General features: G+C 47.8%; 1 protein-coding gene across 2 annotated transcripts in view; it reads left to right on the forward strand.

The window, feature by feature from the left end:
* The first annotated feature begins 15301 nt into the window (after window positions 1–15301).
* UBTD2 (ubiquitin domain containing 2) overlaps window positions 15302–22725 on the forward strand; it is a 137487-nt gene continuing 130063 nt past the window's right edge. Inside the window, exon 1 of one of the 2 annotated variants that reach the window (XM_075900251.1) lies at window positions 15302–15550. Coding sequence is in view for 1 of the 2 variants with exons in the window: in XM_075900250.1 (XP_075756365.1) it covers window positions 15481–15550 (70 nt within the window). In the remaining variant the exon portion in view is untranslated. The remainder of the gene's footprint in view (window positions 15551–22725) is intronic. The other variant, XM_075900250.1, reaches the window with a different exon arrangement.

The following is a 22725-nucleotide window of genomic DNA, read 5'->3' on the forward strand; positions in this document are numbered from 1 at the left end:
CTTTAAGAATCCAGGCTAAATCCAAAATAGTACACTCTAACCACTAGAAAAGCTTCCATTGTTGTGACAAAACACCACTTATTAACGATCTCATTCTAAGAAATGAAGGTGACAGGCACTGGAGTGACTGTGGGTTTAAAAAAACTGATTTCAGAACAGATTGCAGAAGTCAGAACTTGTTAAAAAGAGAAAGTGCTTTAAAGGCAAAAGAACCAATGAAGCTATCAGTTTTCATTGTATTTCATGAGAGCCCACCATGTCAGCAGCTCTACCACTTGGTCTGTCCCAATGACACTCACCAGCCCTGTGTGGCATTATCCTCTTCTCACTCCATGGAGATTTCTTCCCCTAAAACAAACTACCTTATTAGCATCTTATCTACAAGGGATAGGCCCTTTCTGAGTTCAGTAATGGACCCATTAAAAAGCATGGAGGCTTAACTATTGAGGGAGACACAGGAGAAAAGGGGGGCTCAGGAAGTAGAATGGAGGCATTGAGGGTGTCTAGACTACAGGGATTTTTCAAAAAGTCTTTACCTGCATCTAGATTGCTGCCACGTTCTTTTGAAAGTAAATTGAAAGAACACGGCACTTTTTTGGACCGTGGAAAACCTCATTTTACGAGGAAGAACACCTTTTTTCAAAAGTACTCTTTCGAAAAAAGGCGCTATATAATGCAAACTGCTTTTTCAAAAGCGAGCATCCAGACTGCCTGGGTGCTCTCTTTCGAAAAAGCAGCTTGCTTTTTTGAAAGTACTGATTGTAGTCTAGATGCTCTTTATTTTTTTTTATTTTTTTTCCTTCGAAAGAGGCTTGATGTCTAGATGTAGCCCGGGCCTCTATGGGTCATGCTTCAGCCAGCTGTGGAAGTCCTAACATCTGATGGGTTTCCTCAAGCATTGTGGGGCCTGTGCAGATTAGAATTTTCTTCTTGCAAGTTTCCTGAGAATGGGGCAAGTTCAGCCCACTCTGACACAATTATTTTGAAAAATCTATAGGCTCCAGGCTTTGGGGAGGGTTGCAACTTTATCCTTTCTGTGGGTTTTTTTCCACAAGAGATCATAGCCTACCTCTTGGCCAGTTAACTCTAGCAGGTAGTCATTATGTAATGGGAGTTAGAATTCTAGAACTTGCATCTAAATGGATGTGCTATTTATCATGCAGAAGAAGGAAACCTTCCTCATGTCCCACTTCAAAATGGGGCTACCTCCTCAGTAAGTTGAGGGAATAAAAAGTATAGAGTTAATCTGAAAATTGTACAATGCCAGGGTGAGGAATGGGAGAGGTACTACCTTTCTGGACACATCAGCCATTTGGTCAATTAAATTGCCTATTACATTTAGGATCCACTCTCTATGGTTTTAGAGAATGCTAGGAAAACAGGAAGTATTGGCAGGAAGCCAGAAGAGCCAATGAAAACAGTGTGGGTTTATGAATTGGAAGCAGTGACTTTCCTGTTTCAGTCCTTGCTTGAGCAGAGATGGGAGGCATGAATTGAACCAGGGAGCGAGGCATGGAATATCTGGCAACATTCATGCCTTGGGAAGGACTAAATCTTGGAAGAACAGATATGAATAGAACAGGAATGCTTAATCAGATGTGATCAGATTATGTTCTTTATTTTTGGATTTGTTGTATTTTTCTGTGCACATATAAGCCTCCTTTACACTGTCCTAGAAGGAAGGAGGTTCTGTGTGCACATGCCTAAGAATGCAAAGCCAGCTATTAAAGAAAAATTGTCTTTTTTATCCCTTTCCAGAGGGAGGGTTAAAGAGCTTGAGGGTACCCTACAGGAAGAAATTCCCAAATGTGTCTTTATGGGTTCTCAAAGAGACTTTTGAATTTGGCTGGGGGCAGGTATACCAATCCAAGGCCAGGGAATGTATGACCTTGGGGAGTTTTTAAACAGAAGCATTTAGTGTCAGGTATTTTAAAGTATTTTACAGATCCCCGCCCTCTGCCAGAGTGGGGGACAGCCAGATTTCCTGAAACTCTCAGGGGAGAAGGAAGGTCTTATGGTATCTCACTTCTGATCTTGGCTCTGCCACAGACTTTGTGACCTTGGATAAATCATCTAATTGCTGTTTCCTATTTCTAAAAGCAGGTGATAATTTTCTATATCCTGGGGCCATTGTATGGCTCAGATACTACAGTCATGAGTACCACTAAAAAGCCTCTAAATAAAAATACAAATGCTAACACCATAACCAGAAGTTTGAGCACTCATGAGATGCTGATGAATTGCATATTGGGTCCCCCGCAAAGATGAATCATTGGAGAACAGGGATTTAGCATGCTATATCATCAGTGTGATGGCAAAAGCATTATCATTCACTACAAGCAATCAGCAAGGCCCAGGTTGGATGAACAAGAATGGCAAGTTAATATGTTAATAAAAATGGAATTCTGTAGCACACAAATCTGGGCCTGCTAGGGGCTTTAGGGCATGGGATGTTAGATAGTGGGTAATAGAATAGTCAGCTGACTGCATGAATTCTTAGCAGTTAGTCGACTATTCTATAGTCCCCGGAGCAGAGCCAGTATCCAGTGCTATCCGGCCCCACTCCTGGGGAGTCCCCTGCTACCCCACGCTGCTGCCTCTGTATCCGAGGTAGCAGTGCAGGATGCCAGGTGGCAACCAGTCCACAAGAGGAGCCAGTTTAAAAAGCAGGCAGCAATGTGGGGTAGTAGCAGCCCATCTGTGGGATGGCCAAGCTCCCCACAGACAGAAGCTGCCACAAGGCAGCCTCTATCCACAAGGGGTTCAGAGCTCGGGGGGGGGGGGGGGGGGAAGAGGGGGAGGAGAAGAGACTTGGACCCCTCTACAGTGAAGCTCCCAGTTTGAGCTCCCTGTGAATAGGGGCTGCTGCTGCGAAGCAGCCTCTGCCCAAGGTGATATCAGGGCCCACCATCACAGTAGTCTTTGCCCATGAAAGCTTATGCTCCAATACATCTGTTAGTCTATAAGGTGCTACAGGACTCCTTGTTGCTTTTGCAGATCCAGAATAACATGGCTACCCCTCTGATATCTGAGTTTAGAACACAGGAATTCTTCAGTGCTCCTACCAAAGCTTAGTCCATACACTTCCTAAAATATTTCAGAACAGCATATAGTATAGCCTACAGAATAAAAATTACATTTAGAAGCAACTATTCATCTGTCTTTTGTGACCTCTTCCCTGAATTAAAAGTATATCCTGAAATACTGGGCCTACGTGACCCTACTGTAAATTTGATATTGGCCACAATGGGTAGATTTACAAAATTCTGGAGCAAGTGAGAGTGAGTTTCCCAGCCCAGATAGTCTTAAATTAACTGTACAGGCAGCTTTTCAAGTTGCACTTTGGGTGTTGAAACCCAACCCTCCCCTTCTCACTATTTAATTAGCCTATTAAATGCATTAATATGGTGTGTGTTTAAACTTCAGTGGATAGGTTGTATCATTTAGTGATTACCCTAACCCTATGCTAAGTATGGGACACCTGATAAAATTATTCATATTCCTGCCAGTTCAACAGCAAGCAATCAGAACTGTGCCATACAAATTAACATAATGTTGACTGAGCCTCTGTTAAAAATTACTGTGCAGTTGGATTCTTTTTATTTACCTTATCTTTAAAGCTTTAAAGCTCACGTGGGGAGAGGTGACACACATACTCCTATGCCCCCACTCACCCATAGGGAGAGTTGATACACAGACATTTCCATGGAGTGGGGGGTGACTGACTGACCTGACCCTCCCTGCCAGGTGTTCTCCATGCTTTGCTGGGCCCCCGAGACAGACCTGCCTCTCCTGGTACCCGCTGCTGCATCTTCTCAAGGCAATATGATGGGGTGGTGAGGCTCACACACGGCCACAAGCTCTCCCCAGATTTGTCAGGCCTCATACCAGAATGTGGTCAGCAGCAGCTTTCCAAAACAGCACGGGAGGGACGGGACGGGATTTGCTTCCAGCTGCAAGGAATGGGAGGAAGGGATGACCTGATCCATGTTTTTACAGAGCTCATTTCTACCCTCCTCCCATTTCCTTCTTCCCCATGGTGAGAAGCAGCTTGTCCCTTCTTGCCTGCACACTGTTAAAAGGCAGTTAATACCTCCAGGCTGCTGCCGGCCACCAACATAACCCCTGGCTACAGTGTGGGAAAGAAGGGGTTAAACCTTAAGGACACAATGTGCACTAGGGCCCAGAGAAGCTGACAGCAAGGGTTTCTGCCAGGCAGAGAGGTGGCTCAGCAGAGGAGGGTGCCTAGGATAGGGAGCAGACTCGCATTCCCTGAGGTATGGGGATGGAAGCAGGCGGAGAAGGTGCTAAGCCATTGCCAGGAGTACTGCTAGAGGGTGCGTCTACATAGCACCCTTACCTCAACATAAGCTACGCATTTTGCACTACGCAAATAGCTCTGCAGTGTAGATGCAGGCATTAGAGCAGTGGTTCTCAAATTTTTTGGCCTGTGGACCACTGGGCTCAATGCAAATCTTCCTGTGGAACACCAGTGGATAATGGAAATTCACCATTCATTACGCCTGAGCCATTTTGCTAGAGCTACAGCTAGTTTAATTTAAATTATTAAACTTTCTCATGTTAGTTTATCAAACTTCATTTTAAATGAAGTAAAATTATTAATTATATCCAAAAAAAGGCTTCATTTTTTTCTTTATGGCGGGCTGGGGACCTTTTTTGGGTTGTGGGCCTCTGACCCACAGAAAAATCAGTTGGGGACCACAGAAGTGAGAAGCAAAATATATGTCAAACCCCTCAACCCTTACTAATGTGGCCCCCAATTGAGAAACTCCATTCCTCTGGCTCTCCAGCCCCTCATGGCAAGGGGAAGGGACAGGGAGGACTGAGGTTCAGGGGTTCCCAGAGGCCAGATTTACTTTTGTAGGGTTTCAGAGTTAGTAGATTTTGTGGATCCCCTTAGGCTCTGGGATGGGGACAAAAATGAGGGGTTTAGTGTGTGGGACAGGTCTGCCAGTGAGTGGGATAGGGATAGGGGTGCAGGATCTGGGTGGGAGGTGAGGTATAGGAAGGTAGGGGGAGGTATCTGAGCAAGGGGGAGGTGTAGGCACAAAGAAGGGTACAGGAGGCTTGGGGTAGGGTCTTTGGCCAGGAGAGAGGATGCAGGAGCAGGCTGGAGGGACGGGATCTGGCCAGGAGGGCAGCAAGGGAGGGTGCAGGAGCAAGCTGGGGTCTTGGCAGGGGAGGGGGGGTGATTGAGAGAGATTGGGGTGTGGTAGTCTGGTCATGGGGGGGATGCTTATCTGGCATTGTGCTCCTGTTGCTCCCATTGGTGGGTGGTTTGTAGAGAGCTTCTTCCTTGTAAGACTGTGCTACTGGTAGCAGGAACTAGTCCTACAATATAATAGCTCCTATAATTGCTACCAGAAGTAGCAGAATCCTACTGGCTATTGTTTCTAAACTGAAAACCCAATGTTTAGAATTGCTGCCCATTTCAATGCTAGGAGGCTCCTCTGCTGTCCTCTGCAGTGCACTAGCTTTGTGTTTATGGCAACTCAGATGGTACCTTGTCAGCGCAGGAAATCCTGAGATTCCAGACAGTGGGGTTTTTTTTTCACAGAGGTACGGAGCAAGCCACGGGGTGGGGTGCACGAGGCACAATGAAATACAGAAGCATTTCTTGGTTTACACCAGCTCTTTGGTGAGGGGTGAAGGTGGGGGACAGTCCCCTAGTGACTCCTTCTGGCTGCACCCCGCAGACGTGCTAGGGGACAGGCAGCCCCCTCTCCTGGCTTCTGGAGGAGCCCCGCTCTGCACAGCTACCCTACCGAGCAGCCCTCCCTGCCTCGGAAATGCAGCCGCCTGCACTGCTGAGCAGAAGGCATGATGGACAGGTTCCACGAGGAAAAGGCCTCTGGGTGGCTGGGTGACAGCAATGGCTCTACCACTTCCAGAACTTCTCCAGCAGGTGGTGCAGCACCTACCCCGGGCAGTACCTGGAGGTGGTGGGGCCCGCAGGCTCATGTCACGGCACAGCTAATCTCCAGTGTAGAAGAGCTGGCTCCCCGTGAAGGGGACTGGGTGTCAGCCTGCAGCAACGCTAGATAGGGTAGCCAGATCGTTTCTGAAAAAATACCAATCAACCAATCAACCAAACACAAGAACCCTGAGAGCTGCTAAGCAAAAAAACCAAACACAAAAAAACAGCATGGCCCCTTAAAAAACCGCATGGTGAGGTTTTTTGGCCTGCCATCTTGCCTCCCTGAGTGGGGCCAGACAGCTCCCCTGTGGAACTCAGTAAGCACTAGGGTTGCCAGGCTGCCTTCATATTGAGCCGGACAGCCCGGGATTTTTTCCTCTTAGATGGGAAAAAATCAGAAAGTACCAAACATTTTAGGTGTCTGGTATTTTCTGAATTTTTTCACTGGACAGGAGGCGAAAATACTGAACTGTCCGGGTCAATACCAGACACCTGGCAACCCTAGTGCCAGAGGGCTCCTGGCGGTGATACGGTGCGCAGGCTGCTGCTTTCCTGCTGGGCACCACCAAGACCACTGCCCAAGTAGCACCAGCCAATAGCGGCAGCAGCAGGGAAAACCTCGCTGTCATTCCCCCTGCAGGGTGGGGGAGGGGGAGCTTGCCCTTCCACGCCTCCCACATTCAGCGGGGAGGCACCATGGGCTCCCTGCCACATGGGGAAGGAGGGAGCGGGCTGAGCTCGAGCTGCGGACCACCTGGGAGGCAGCTGTGGACCACTAGCCATCTGTGGACCACACTTTGAGAACCACTGCATGGGAGCCTTCAGGTTCAGCGTAAGAACAGGCCAGAAATTGCTCCCCACCTCCTGCCACTCGCTTGGCTCCTCACAGCCAGTGCCCTGGGATGGAGGGTGTTGGAGTTTTCCAGGGCACACGCCCCACAAGAGGCAGTGGGGAAAGGAAGGACCCTGCCGGCTAGGCTGCTGGTGAGCTGAGTGCTATGAGTGCAGTGCAGATTCTATATGTGCAAATCCAAAGATAAGAAGGTAAATAAAAATAATCTAACTGTGTAGGAAGGGGATGTGGAGGAATAGCAGGATTATGGGGACCAAGAGACCAAACATGAAAGGACAGCAAGAGGGGGAGTGCACAAAGCTCTGAATGGGTGGGCCTGGCACCTGCCCCCACACACCAGCTTCCACAGCTTACAGTGCTCAGCCAGTGCCAGCAAGAAAGGGATGTGGGGTAGGGCCCTTCTGACTGAGACCCACCCTTGCACATCCACCTCCATTGTTAGCCACTGGACCCCATGCTCACAAATGGAGGGCAGTCGTCAACTGTCAAGCAGGGATCTGGCCAGCTGCAGGACCCATCAGTACTTATGGGGTGGGAGGAGAGTGAGAGAGACAGAAAATTCAGGAAACCTGCAGGAGGACTTAAATACAGGACTGTCCTTTTAGAAATTGAACATCTGGACACATTGCGTTTTGGGCTCATGTTCTTATTCTGTAGAGTTAAATTTCCAAATTGCAGAGGTGGTCATACGTTCTCTCTCAGAAATCTGTAAATTGAAATTATTTTCCCCACAGTAGTTTTGCAATTCTGAACAAAATACATTGAATTTTCTAAGTCTTTCTTGAAAAGATTTGCCCTGATTATCTTTGTGTTCTGAGCAAACACCAAGCTAAACAGACATTTCCAAATGAGACCTAACAAAGTAGTTAGACAACTGGGATCAATCTTTGTTTTGTAGTTAATTCTTCTACCCACCCAAATACTTTGTCATCCCTTGTAACTAATGTGCTCTTTACTTTCATATTCAGCTAGTATCTTCAGCGAGAGCTCCTCCCTTATGTGACTTATTAGTCCTGGGCTTCATGCTGGCTCCAGACTATGGGAAATGCAGGGCACCTTTACCCCTCTGAAATCAAATGGGAGTTGAAAGAGCTCAGCATCTTGCAGCAATGGGCCCTATGCCTGTTTCACATCAGTTATTTGGTTTCTTAATTGTTTATACATACATTTTCTTAAAGGTTACTCAATTTCCTTTAAAAGCTGCAAATCTAAAAAAAACCCTAGAAATACTGCATTTGTTAATAGATGTTTGTTTCTTTGATTTTAGTGAATTACAGTCCTATAAACAGCTATAATTTTTATTTATGAAAAGTATCTCTGCAATGTACTTTAAACAGTTAAACTAAGTTACATAGTATTGTTTTATGGTTTTCTTTTTTTGTTAGAAAAACAAGTGGCATCTTCCCTGCACAAATCTGTAGGGATCCTATTTCTCAGCCTGTTAACCTCTCCCCACTTCCCCAGTGTTTCTGAATTACTGCTGGGTTGTTCTGAAGAGCTATAGTGCATCTGATAGCACATGAACCACATTCTCAATGCCTACTGTGAGGTTGAAACTGAAATTATGTAATTCTTTTAGACATGAAACACCAAAAACACCCACTTTTTCACAGCACTGAAGTCAGATATTGACTGACTGACAATGGTGGTGGCAAAGGTATATTTCTGAGCTTTTAATGTGAATGTATTAACTAGGATTGAGGATTTAATAAATAGAGGTTATTAAGGGACACTGAATGTGTGTGTGCTTGTTCATTTTTTGTGATGTGATCTTGTGAGAATCTAAATTATTAGGAAACTAACCAAAATTAAGAAAAAACCAAACCACACAGCAGGAAAAAGTAAAAAAAAAAACCTTAAATAGAAATGAGAAAAACCCTCTTTGAATCTAGTTAGTCATGCTACTGTCCTGCTAAGACTACTGCAAAATAGAAAAATCAAATTCTATCATAAAAATGTGGCAAAATAAACAGAGATTATATGGAGGTAGAAAACAGGCGGTGTTCTTGCCTTGTGAGCCTAATACAAACAAATATATTATTCTAATCTGGAATATTATTCACAACATTCAGATTTTGCATTATATGTTTTCTTTAATTTAATTTAAAATAGCACTTTTGTACACTCATCTGTATTCATTCACAATAGCAAATAGGCCAGGTATCAATTGGTGCAAAACATAAAATTTATTTATATCAGTTGAATATATGGCCCCTTTCCTTTTATAAAAAAGTAAGAATTTTTTCCTGAGGCACTTTTGCAAAATGAGTCCATTTTTATTATCTAAAACACCAAAGTATATAAGAAAGAAGCTGTGATTAATGGTTAGAGCAAAGGTTCAGTTTTCCATTTTGCTGCGGGCTGTTGACAAATGGTCAATTCTGTATACTTTAAGAGTCCTCCTGGATTCCTCACTGAGGCTATGCTCTCACATAGCAGCATCCACAAGTAATGCTTTCCACCATCTCTAATTAGATAGGAAACTCCTTCCCATTCTCGTGGACAATAGCCTGGCTCTTTGGGACCACCTGTCCACACTACAGCAGGGTAATACACCCGTGCACGGAGACATCAGCCCTTAGGAAGTTCCAGCTAATACAGAATAGTGCAGCATTATCCTCAACAATGAGGGCTACTGTGAGCGCATTAAAGCTGTCCTCTGTTCTTAACACTGACTTCTTGTACATTAGTTTCAGAGAGGTAGCCGTGTTAGTCTGGAAAAACTTAAAAAACGACTAGTCTAGCAGCACTTTAGAGACTAACAAAACATGTAAATGGTATCATGAGCATTCGTGGGCACAATCCATTCATCTGAAGAAGTGGGTTGTGCCCACAAAAGCTCATGATACCATCTACATGTTTTGTTAGTCCCTAAGGCGCTGTTAGACTATTCATTGTTTTTCCTGTACAGTATCATTTCAAGTTGAAGAGCTTGATCCTGCCCTTCAAGGAGCACAAGGGCCTGGTCCCAGGATATCTCAAAGATCATCTAAAGTTCTAGGTGAAGAACATAATTGACAATACTGCCTCTCATGCACAGTGGAGCTATCTATCATAAGGCTGTGCAGGAGATGGAGTTTTTTTCAAAGTCCTGTCAGACACTGTGGAATGAACTCCCACAGGTAGGGTTGTCAGACGGTTTAAGCGAAAATACCGAACATCCCCCTCCCAAAAAAACTCCCATTATTGAGGGGGGGAAAAAAGGGGAAGACAATAGTTGTTGAGCAAAGAATAAATCCAAAAAAACCAGCATGTCCCCTTTAAGACCTTCGGGGCTTTTTTTTTTTTTTTTTGCCAATGCCATCTTGTTTTCTTATTCTGTGCTGGAAGAGAGCTCCCCTGCAGAACCAGGTAAGCAGGGGAAGGGATGGCTCGAGGGCTGGGCCCAGTTGCTGTGTGTTTGTAGGGTTTCCTGGTGTCTGGTATTTCCGCCTCCTGGCAGGGGAAAAAAACCCAGAAAATATGGGACATTTTAGGTGTCCGGTATTTTCTGGGTTTTTTTTTTTTACTCGACAGGAGGTGAAAATACCAGACTGTCTGGGTCAATACTGGACACCTGGCAACGCTACCCACAGGAAGTAAGGACCATCACAAACCTCATCACCTTGCAGGTGCATTTATTTATTTGATCTCTCTTTTGTATTATGCATACATGCTGGTCTATGTTTACATAAAAACACTGCAGGTTGGACTTCCCTGGTCTGACACCCTGAGGGCCTAACTGGTCCCAAGTGAGGGAATTTGCCAGACCAGGGGAGGTCAATTCAGCTGCCTTGCCCAGCTCTGCTCCCAGCTCCAGCTGCTGGCTGCTGGCCCCTAGAACTGGCTTTGCTTCTAGCCATGGCCAGGCTGCTGGCCCTTCTGCCATCTGCCCTGCTTGGGTTGACAGTGGGCCCAGGCTGGGCTGCTGGCTCTGCTGCTGCCAGCCCCGCTTGGGCTACCCACTCTGGCCAGGCTGCTGGCGCCAGCTGGGCTGCTGGCCCTTTTGCCACCAGCCCCAGCAAGGCTTCCTGTCACCACGGTTCTTTGGCCCATGAAAATCTGTGCTCTGTCTGGACCAGAGTGTCCCAGCTTTTAGAGGTTCAACGTGTATTGCATGCCCAGTTTTCTTCCTGGGAGAGACTGAGAATGAACTATGCATGGCAGATATTAGTCACTTTGCTTAATGCACTACTGAAATGTGATCAGATTCTAATCTACAGCAATGAGGATGATGTGAGAACTTTCATTGACTAGACCATGGGTTCCCAAACTGGGGGGGGCATGATGAAATTCCAGAGGGGACACGAGGCGACCCAGCTTCACTCTCCCCCCATCAAGTTTTGCTGCCCTGGGGGGGGGGGGGGGGTTGTGGGGGGGGGTTGTGCGGGTTTTTTAAAAAATCAAGAAGGGGGGGCGTGATGCTGAAAAGTTTAGGAAACACTGGACTAGACAATAGAATGGAATAGAATCAGTGTGTGAGTTTCAGCAAGACACTTAATTTTTCTGGGCTTCAGTTTTTCATTGGTGAAATGGAGATTGTAAATGGAGATTATGTACCTTGAAACTTATTTAACATTTATATGGTTTATTGAGATCATCAGTATGATACTCTGAGAATATTAGAGGCAGTTGATACACTCATGTATTACAGACATATATCAGGACTTTACTAACATGCATTTAGTGCAATATTTCATTTGCTCAAATAAATTACATCAAAGCTTAGATTACATAGCGGGCTTGATTTTAAAAAAAGTCAGGAGTACAACTGTTCAAGCAAAAATGTGGCATAATCCCTGTCTAGCAAGCAATATATTTTGTGTGTGGACAATATAGTATACCTGTATATTGAGCACAGTTTTGCACAACTTCTTTGAAATTGGGCCTTCAATCTGTCATAATAATAGTCCTTTGCCCTCTTATAGTGCCTCTGGTCTCAAATACTTTGCAAGCTCTAATGCTGCTTCAGTATTACTGAGATTGAGTCAGGGGCAGACTACCTTCTAGCGTGTCATGTCTGATTTAGAACCTAAGTCTATAGCTGTAAATAACTTTATTCAGGTCGGTAATCCCTTTGGGTATGTCTACACTACAGCGCTAATTCGAACTAAGCTAATTCGAATTAGTGCATCTAGACCTAAAAACTAGTTCAAACTAGGATTTTGCTAATTCGAACTAGCATGTCCACATTGAGTGGACCCTGAACCGAGGTTAAGGCTGGCCGGAAGCAGTGCTGGCAGGGCATCAGGTTAGGATTTAGAGCGTGGAGCTGCTGTCTCAGGCTAGCCGAGGGCTGTGCTTAAAGGGACCCGACCCCCACCCCGGACAGACAGTTTTCAGGGTTCCCTGCTTGCAAAGCAGTCCTGGCTTGGAGTGCCCTGAGTGCCCACACTTGGCACATCACAGCACTCGGCCATCAGCCCGGCTGCACTTGCCACAGGCTGCCATCCGGGGGTGGAGTCAATCGGGGGGCTGCAGGAGAGTTTCCACCCCGAGGAGCCCGCAGAGCCACCCCAGTCCTCCCTATCAGGGGCTAGTACCCCATTCCTCCCTCACCTCCTTCCACTTAGCCCTCCCTAGTCCCCCTTCCTGATGTACAAAATAAAGGACACGTGTTCAAAAATAGAAACTCTCTTTATTGAACAAAACTCGGGGAGACTGGGAAGAGGAGGTGGGAGAGGAGAGGAAAACTAAAATGATCAGGGGTTTGGAACAGGTCCCATATGAAGAGAGGCTAAAGAGACTGGGACTTCTCAGCTTAGAAAAGAGGAGACTGAGGGGGGTATATGATAGAGGTCTATAAAAGCATGAGTGGTGTGGAGAGGGTGCATAAAGAAAAGTTCTTCATTAGTTCCCATAATATAAGGACTAAAGGACACCAAATGAAATGAATGGGTAGCAGGCTTCAAACTAGCAACAGAAAGTTCTTCTTCACAAAGCAAATAGTCAACCTGTGGAACTCCTTGCTGCAGGAGGCTGTGAAGGCTAGAACTAGAACAGAGTTTAAAGAGAAGTGAGATAAAGTCATGGAGGTTGGGTCCATGGAGTGCTATTAGCCAGGGGGTAGGAATGGTGTCCCTGGCCTCTGTTTGTGGAAGGCTGGAGATGGATGGCACGAGACAAATGGCTTGGTCATTGTGTTCGGTCCATCCCCTCCAGGGTACCTAGTGTTGGCTGCTGTCGGCAGACAGGCTACTGGGCTAGATGGACCTTTGGTCTGACCCAGTATGGCCATTCTAAGCTCAGGGCTCAGGGGTCTCAGTGGACCACCTTGATTTTCATGCCAACCTGCTCCTGGGTGGCCAGGCTGGCAGCTATCCTGCCCTAGACGGCCACTTTCCTGTGCCTAGTGCGGAGGTCGTGGATGAGGTCCACGATGTCCGCACTAGACCAGGCGGGCGTCCACCTCTTGCAGCCCCGGGTAGGCTCCCGGGAGCCACCAGCCTCGTCCCGGGAAGAGGGGGAGGGCTGGGTGGCAGCGGGTGGCTGGCTCGAGCCGTGCCAGGTGCAGGGTCGGCTGGTTGTGTGCTGGCAGGCTTGCACCTGGCACGGGCACCGTAGCCAGCACGTGCCCCTTTAAGGGCTCCGGGGCCGGGAGGGGGGCAGACGAGTTTCCCTGGTGGTGCCCAGAGTGGCCACCAGGGAAAGCTGGGGAGGGCTAGCCTCCCACTAGTTCGAATTAAGTGGCTACACAGCCCTTAATTCGAACTAGTTAATTCCAACTAGGCATTAGTCCTTGTAGAATGAGGTTTACCTAGTTCGAATTAAGTGCACCGCTAGTTCGAATTAAGTTCGAACTAGTGGTTTGCATGTGTAGCACCTATCAAAGTTAATTCGAACTAACGTCTGTTAGTTCGAATTAACTTTGTAGTGTAGACATACCCTTTGAAACTAATGGGACCACTCTTATGTGTAAAGATATTTGTATCCCTGAAGAATTGTAGGATATTGTATAGGCCTCATCATTTTCTGGCTGTAACATGTAGGCTGCGTCTAGACTGGCAAGTTTTTCCAGAAGTGGCCACTTTTGCACAAAAATTTGCCAGATGTCTACACTGGCCGCTTGATTTTGCACAAAAGCACTGACGTTCTTCTGTCCGAAATCAGTGCTTCTTGCGCAAATGCTTTGACATTCCCATTCAGACAAAAGCCCTTTTCCGGAAATGTTTTTGCGCAAGAGGGCCAGTGTAGACAGCTAAAAACTGTTTTGCGCAAAAAAGCCCCGATGGCGAAAATGACGATCGGGGCTTTCTTGCGCAAAACCGCATCTAGATTGGCATGGAAGCTTTTCCACAAAAAGTACTTTTGCGGAAAAGCGTCCGTGCCATTCTAGACGCTCTTTTCCGCAAATGCTTTTAACGGAAAAACTTTTCCGTTAAAAGCATTTGCGGAAAATCATGCCAGTCTAGATGTAGCTGTAGAGTCCCTTATGTAGAGGAAATAACAAATAGTCACAACAATTAAAAATCTTATTATATATTTTAGAAATGTGTGTCCGTATGGCTGTCCATCTGTGAATCCATTTGTTCAAGAACTCCCAAAGGTAAGAACGAGGACCACCAAATTTAGTATGCAGCTTCCTCTTATATCTTAAAGCAAGATCAGGGTTTGGTTGTGCCAGTATAATGGGATGTGTGTGGAATTCGATTGTTTCTCATAAAATGGGAAGGGAGGGGTCTGGCAAGAGAGAGTTATACTGCAGAATGACTACAAGGGGGCAACTAGGGGCCTGAGATGGGGGACTGAGATAGGCATAACCCTATTGGGTCAGGAAGGGGTAGGGGTGGAGAAAGGGGGCAGCTAGCTACCATATCTTTTAAAGAGTTTCTGAGTCTGTCTCCCAGCTGAGGACAAGACCTCTCCCGCACTGTTCCTGCTGGAGCGCAGTGACCATGGACAGGCACTTCCCACCTGGCCCCAAACTGCTACTGTGAAAGAGGGCTAGAGTTGTCCTCTGTCTCTGAGGCAGCCTGAATTCTGAACCACTCATGCCCAGCCACACCCCAGAAGAAAGATTTAAATTAAGAAAAAACAAAAGGTAAGGACCCAGCAACAGAGGGTAAATCTTCTGTCTAGGAAACAATGAAGCAAGTTCAGTCCCTAATGAAGAGCAAGGCCTATGCTGTCTGGTGAGGCTGCCCTCCTCTTAGGGGGAGTTACCCTGGTTTCCTGCAGGGGTGCAGGCATGGGTTATCCCAAGCTGACCCCTGCTCCCTACCACAGGTGTGTCCTGCCCAGCCTGTTTCCTACCCGGCTGGGAAGGGGGTTGGCCTAAGTCGCGGGAGGGGCACAAGGGAGCGCTGCCAAGGCAGGAGGCCGGGAGCACTGTGGGTCGCTGCCGCACGTGGAGGGAGGGTAGTGCTGGCGGGCGCTGCTGGGAGCGGTGGCGGGGGAAGGGGATGATGCTGAGCAGTGTTGCCCCGGGAGGGGGCGCTGGCCGCGCTGCCCAAGGCGGCGGCGCTGAGGGGCGTTGCCCGCAGGTCTACGGGGTGGGCTGGCGAGCGGCCGGGGAGAGCCGCCCCGAGGCGGGGTGCGTGGGGAGGCGGGCCCGGCGCAGCGCGCGAGGCGGAGGCGGGCCCAGGCGCAGCGCTGCGGGGCGGGGCGGCCAGGGAGCAGGAGGCGGCGGCGGCTTCGGAGCCATCGCGCCTGCCCGGCCGGTGGCGGAGCTCGGACGGGGAGCGGCGGGTCTCCGGGCCGGGCGGGCCCCATGGGCGGGTGTGTGGGCTCCCATCACGACTCCTCGGGCAGCCTCAACGAGAACTCGGACGGCACCGGAGGTGAGAGGGGCCGCGCCGGGCGGGGCTTCGCGGGCTCCCGGTTCCCCAGCCCAGGGACCCTCTGGCACCGCGGGACTCGGGCCTGGGGGGCCTCGCGATGCATCGCAGCCCCTCCCCCTGCCGGGGCCTTTCATCCCCTCCCCCGTGGCTCAGGAAGGGGGCTTGGTCCGGCCCCTCAGCGCCCCCCAGGGGTACGGTCCCGTCTCCCCCCGCCCCCAGCCGCCCTCCCCCCGCTCTGCCCAGGGCCCCTTCCCCTCGCCGGGCGCATCCCCTGGGCGAGCCTCGCCCCTTGCGCCTTTATTGCAACTTTCCCGAAGTCAGCTGCCCGGCCCTGGCCCACTGGGGCGTTCGAGCAGGCGGGGGCCATGCGCTGGGGCGTGGGGAGAAAGCAGCCCTTGTCCCCGGCTCAGGCCGCGCACTCGCGCAGATTGATGCCTCACCTCAGCACTTAGCTGCTCAGGAACCGCAGGGTCTTTTAAAACTGCCCATCGGAAGCACAGTTCGAAAGGGATGCGGGAGTGGTCCGGCTGGACCCTAAAATCCCCTTTCCCTGTCCTGCCCAGAGGTCGTCCCTGAGAACTTGTGGCTTTTAAAATATGTGCATATAAAAATCTCAGAAACTAAACATTTTTCAGTGTCCATAAATTTCAGCTTTCCACTCCGTACAAAGCCATAATTAGCCCAAAAGCCAGTACAAGACACTCAAATCTCTTCTTGATAACATGTATCCCTTCAGTGGAGATGCAGCTTCACTCAAAGCAGTCGGCTGATCAAAGTGGGGTCTTGTGTTTTATTTAACTCACCTAGGTTTGTGTTTTATAAAGTAATGTCTGAACTATGTTCTTTGTCTGGGACTTAACCTTTTGTTTCAGTAAGTAGAAAATAACTTATTTGTTGGGGATTATCTCCTGATGACATTGTTTTCTGTTTTCCAATAAAAAAGAGAGATTTCTCCCCAGTTTAAATTATTGGTGTACAAATAGCCACTTTAGTAAAAGTAAGTGCTGAAGCAGTGTGCTTTATCTGTCATGTTAGCTGTGCATCTGTTTAAAAGGGGTAGGTGCTGAGGAAACAGTGCTACAACATAAATAGTCTCTTAACTACTTCAAATTAATTTTTTTAGTGAAAAAATAAAATAGAAATATGACCTGTTAGGTCACCTAAACAATCTCCCTGCTGCTGCAGCATTGTTCTTGATGGTATACTGTTTATTACTTTGTTTGGTCTTCTTTCAAGTAACACAAGCAATGGAGCATTTTTAGCAGCACTATTGTTTTATATGTATTGCATAAAATCTAAAAAAAACCCAGATCTTTAAACAACTTAGAACAAATGAGCTGCCTGCTCATTTCACTGGTTCTTTGAATCATGTGTCTCAACCTATTTTTTTAACTTAAAATACAACAAATAGTCTATAAAGTTCTATCAGACCAACAAAACATGCAGATTTAAACTTCACAGGATTTTATGTCATAATTCCCATTAAAATAAAAAGGAATTTGGTGCTCTTTCCAAATGACTTTTTTCCAGACTTTAGGAGAGAAGAGAATAGACTAACATTTTTCAGTATCAAGACAGCTGTGACCAGTTAACAAAAAAAAATAGTTTTAGGGGTGTGGGATGAAAAGGTTTATGTTTGACTTCCAACAAGAAAATTGACAACAAAAAGTTATTGTAAACAGTATTAAAAGCTATAAAAGGCCTGGATTTTTCAGCACATCCATGATATGTCACACATTGTTTAATAACTACGCCTTCTGATGTAAGGCAATGTTGCAGAGACATCCTTGACTGAATTGTCTCACTTTTATTTCACCTTTGGTATATAGTGGATTAGATAGAGTATCCACAAAAATCTTATCGTTCTTCAACAGAGATTATAATGCCCTGTTATTACACTCTCAATGGTAGTGTGGAGGCTGGCAATATCAGTAGAATTGGTGAAGTTTAGAATCCCTGATTTAGCTAGTAAAGACTTGCTTCTGCTTGCAGTTACACAGCATGCGTCAGTGTGTATTTTTTGGGCAAAATAGCCTAAAGTGCATGGGTGCATTAGCACAGCAACTTGGATTTGCCAAACCCACAACTGCAAGCCACATATTGGAACGCATGCTCAAACTCTTAAGAATTATGCTCTCCAAGACAGTTTCATGTAAATATTCTGATATTTCAGTTGAATTCTATGGCATTAAATAAAATATATTTACAAAGTACCTTCTTCTATGTGTGAAGTGACACACACACACACACGCTGAAAGTGCATGAAAATGTTTTTAATATACAGTTATCAGTCAAAGACCAACTTTTCTGACGGTTGGATCTAAAACTTTAGTATTACAAAGCTTATGCCCAAGTAAATGTCAATGTTAAAGGTGCCACAGGACTTCTTGTTGTTTTTGCAGATAGACTAACACAGCTATGTCTCTGAGACTTATAAAACAATTATGATAAATTTGAAATCTGACTCTTGGATCTCGAGTACTTATGACTTGAGACATCTAACAATGGACTGGCCAAAGCAGCAGAGCACACAACATAAAGAAACAATCCTACATTCGGAGGGGGCATGGACTAAATCATCTAATAGGTCATTTCTCTATCTAGTTTCAGATTCTGTGGTCCACCTTTCAGCAAGCAGATAGGGCCATATAATAAACTCCAGAAAAATAGTTTAGAACTTCAGTGTTAACTCTTGAATTGTTAGTGTCTTAAATGTGATGATTATTTGTTGCAAAGCTTTAGACTTACTCCTAAAGAATGTTAGAGTTGATTTGTGAACTAATAGTAGTAGTGATGAGACTGGTTAACCATGCTTGATCCTGAATGGCTCTGAGCCAGATCTTGATCTCAGTTGTACACAGTCTGAATCTATAATAACTACAAGGAAATGTGTTGAATTAAATCAGTGCAACTCAGCTCAAAATTTTCTCATAAAATCATGAGTTCTTCTAGCAGTCACTAGCACTTTATGTATCCATTGCTGCTCATGAAGTTACTAAAATGGCTTGATCAAGGGAGGTCGTGGAATCTCCCTCTCTGGAGATATTTAAGAACAGGTTAGATAGACATCTGTCAGGGATGGTGTAGACGGAGCTTGGTCCTGCCTTGAGGGCGGGGGGCTGGACTCGATGACCTCTCGATGTCCCTTTCAGTCCTATGATTCTATGAATACAATTTAATGTCTCTTCTGATTTGCTGTACATCAATTAGCATACTTCAGGATCAGCAAATTATTTAAATTAGATGGTCTTGGTGAATTCATTAAAGCACGTGTATGTGTCTACATCGTGAGCTGGCCAGAAATATTGACACGTTTGTTTGTCATAAGTTATTCTGGAATGCAGGCCTAAGGCCCATTCTTGCTCCCACTGACTTCAGTAGGAGGACCAGGCTCTTAACAAAAAATATCTGGTCATCAGCAAACACAGTTGTGCCTGCCCATCATACTAGAAGGGAACAGCTCCAGCTTTTCCACTATTAGTACCTTTTACATAGTACCATCATGATATACAGTACTTTATTACAGGGAAAAACAAGCTAAGCATGAAACCAAATTGTTTACCTCTGCTTTTACGCAGCATTTTGGCGCAGCAATGTTATATATGGTTATTACTATAATTGGTCTTTGTAGAATGGGGGCTTCCAGTAGAAAAGTGAAAGAGGAGGAAGGATGATTATGTATCAGTCAGGACAGTCCTCTAATAAAAACCCATCAATTAATGTTCTCCAATTTCTCTTTGATATGCCTTGTTAAAGATCATGGTGAGTTTTTTACAACCCTGGGCAATGTATATTGGTGAGAAATTTCTCATCTCTAACCATTTCAGACTATAGGTTATTTGATCTGTTTAGATGTGCTGTCTTACAGTACATGGTCCTGGGGTTAAATAATGGAGAGTTTTATATTTTTGTACCTGCTTTTAGGATTTCATAAAGATCTGCACAAAATCATGTTCAACTTGGTTCAGCATTATATAAACATCCAGCTGGATCTTTTTTTGCCAAAATGGGTTACATCTGGGTCCCATCCCCTCATTCAAGCTATTTATTTTACCTTCTAGCCTTTGAAATTCCCTTTTCATTTTCTTCTGGTGAGTCTGTTGAAATCTTTTTTGTTAGGCATTGTGCAATGTTAGTTTGTCTTGTCTTGCTGAACTTTGCAGGCAAAGTGAAGAGAAGGCAAGAGAGCCAACTTCTTGAAATCTAGGCATTACAAGTCACTACAGATTAAGTCTCTGGGATACAGCTGTCTCTTTGCTGCTTTTCTTTCTGATATGTTAACCTGCCCATTGGAGTTTTTATGTAGAAGATACTTATGGTGGCAACAGGTACAAATAGAAGCATGTGATAGCATGCTTAGCTGGTGCACTCAGCTGGGATAGTTGATTGTTCTGAGTGCAAATTCTTACTGCAGAGCTTAATATTGTGCCCTTGGTTCAAAACAACGAAGGACAAATTACAGGAACTGGGCCTTTGTTTTTTAAATGTATTAAGAGCTGGCAGGCCTTTACCACGTTTAAAAAGCAGAAGGGACCAGGCGTAAGCTGGGAATCAGTTGTCTGGGCTTCAGCCTTTTACATGTATGAAGAGCCTGCAGACTCTTAATACTGTGACAGGGTCAGGCCAGGGAGCTGCTGCAGAGAAGGCCTATTTGAAATCATGGGAAGGCCTATTTGAAATCACATTCTAAAAGCCTCTCCCCAACCTTATGGGAGGGACACTGAACCCATGTTCAACTGAATCCGGGGGACAAAAAATGACAACAGGGTCAAGGAGTGAGGGTCACAGGTTTAAAATAAGGGAGCCGGATGGGGACACTGAGCAGAGAACCCCGGACAGCGCCCACTGCTCCTCAAAGCTGTCGATGGAGCCAGTGGACGCCGCCCAGAGGAACTCTGCCCGGATTCGTGACACGAGGGAAGAGCGGAAATAGGCCCCACAGTCGCAGAGAACCCCCTCGTCTAACAGCCTCCTCCTGCTATTGTAGATGGCAGCTTTCGCTAAGGCCAGGAGGAGGTTGACGAGGAGGTCTCGCGGCTTTGTGGGGCCACTGATGGGGTAAATAAAAAGGTGAGGGGAAAAGTGCAGCCAAGAGGTTCTGGAGGAGCCGGAATAGGGGCTGCAACCTGGCGCATTCGAGGTAGGCGTGCGCTAGGTTCTCCCTCACGCCGCAAAAGGGGCAGGTGTCTGGGATTGGGGTGAACCACGCCAAGTACATGCCCGTACTCACGGCCCTGTGAAGGAGCCGCCAACTGATGTCCCCGACGGGCCGCGGAATTAAGGTGGAATAAACGCTGGCCCATCGGGGTTCCCCACCCTCTATAGGTCTGAGATAGTCCCGCCGCTTTGTATCGGGGCGGGACACGAGGGTGGATAAATGCAAAGCGTGGAAAACGAGCGTGTACAGCTGTTCCCTGGGTGTGGTCCGGAAACAGACCGGCTGCAAATTTTGCAGCCGGCTGGGGGTCCAAGGGTGGGGAGGCCGGGGGGGCCCGCGGTACAGGGGCCCGATAATAAGGGACGGAGGCTTTGCAGGAAGGGAGGGGCGGGGCGTCCCCTCTCGCAGGGCTCTCTGTAGGAGATCGCGAGCGGGCTGCGACAAAGCCACCTTCACCTCCTGGAGTAGGAGCAGGGGGATTCGAGGGGTGAAGAGCCCCATGCGTTGAGCGAGCGCTCGGGGATCCACCCAGTCCCCCCCTGTCATAGTCCAGGAGGTCCCCAACCATGGTGGTTTCTGTTAGGATCAGCCTCCGGCGCACCGAGGGAGACTCCGCCACCTGCACACACAAGGCTGGATTGTGGAGCAGGGGCTCCGCGAGGAGGTCTGCTCCCTCGGAGGCCACAACGGACCTGGTCGCCAGAAACAGCTTCCAGATCTGGAGGAGGTCCTGGTAGAATTCTGGCAGTTCTGAGAGGTCTCGCGGAAGGCCCCTCGGCTGGATAAAAAAGAGCTGCCGGTCATATCGGAGCCCTCGGAGGCGGCGGAGGAAGGCGTGCCCCAAAATACTCCATGCCGGACTACCTGCACTAAAGAGGAGTCTCTGCAGGGCCTGGAGGCGGAAGGTCCGGACCTGGCTGCGCACGCAGACCAGGCCCTGGCCCCCCTCCTCCAGGGGGAGAGACAGTACCCCTGCAGAGACCCAGTGCAGTCCCGGCCAAAGGAACCCCAAAGCTGTCCTCTGGAGCTTGGCCGGGACCTCCGGGTGCGGGCGCAGGGTGTTGAGCGGGTGCCAGAGCATGGACAGGACCAGCTGATTTAGCACCAGTGCCCTCCCACGAAGGGAGAGACACCGGAGCAGTCCTGCCCATCTCCGCAGCCGCTCACCCACCCTGGTCTCCAAACCTTACCAATTTTCTAGCGGAGAGGGATGCGTGGCGGATAAATAGACGCCCAGATAGAGCAGCGGACCTGCGCTCCACCTGATGGCCTGAAGCGCGGGTGGGAGGGTGCCGGCCCGCCACCTGTACCCGACCACCAGGCCAGAGCTCTTGACCCAGTTGACCCGGGCGGAGGAGGCTGCCAAGTAGACAGGTTGGCAAGCCTCCACCTGCACCAGGTCGCCCGGGTCCTGGACCACGAGGAGCACGTCATCGGCGTACGCCGACAGGACCAGCTGCAGCTCCGGCTCCCGAAGCACCAACCCCGTCAACCTCCTACGGAGGAGACAGAGGAAGGGCTCGATCGCCAGAGTGTACAGCTGGCCCGACAGCGGACACCCCTGACGTACCCCCCGCCCGAAGCTGACCGGCTCGATCAGGGTCCAGTTGAGCCTGACCGGACACTCCGCGAGGGCGTACAGCACCCGGAGAAAACCCGCAAACCGGGGCCCGAAGCCGAAGGCCTGCAGGGTGCCCAGGAGATACCCGTGGTCCATCCTGTCGAATGCCTTCTCCTGGTCCAGGGACAGGAGGGCGAACGACAAGCCGTCCCTACGCCCGAGCTCCAAGAGATCCCGGACCAAATACAAGTTATCAAATACACTACGGCCCGGGACGGTGTAGGTCTGGTCGGGATGGATCACGTCCGCCAGCACAGACCGCAGTCACAGCGAGATGGCTTTCGCTACGATCTTGTAGTCCGTGCTGAGGAGCGAGACAGGACGCCAGTTCCGTAGGTTGCGGAGGTCCCCCTTCTTCAGCAGTAAGGCGAGCACCGCTCGCCTGCACGACAGAAG

Source organism: Pelodiscus sinensis, chromosome 17, assembly GCF_049634645.1.
Source record: "Pelodiscus sinensis isolate JC-2024 chromosome 17, ASM4963464v1, whole genome shotgun sequence".
Taxonomy (NCBI): Eukaryota; Metazoa; Chordata; order Testudines; family Trionychidae; genus Pelodiscus; species Pelodiscus sinensis.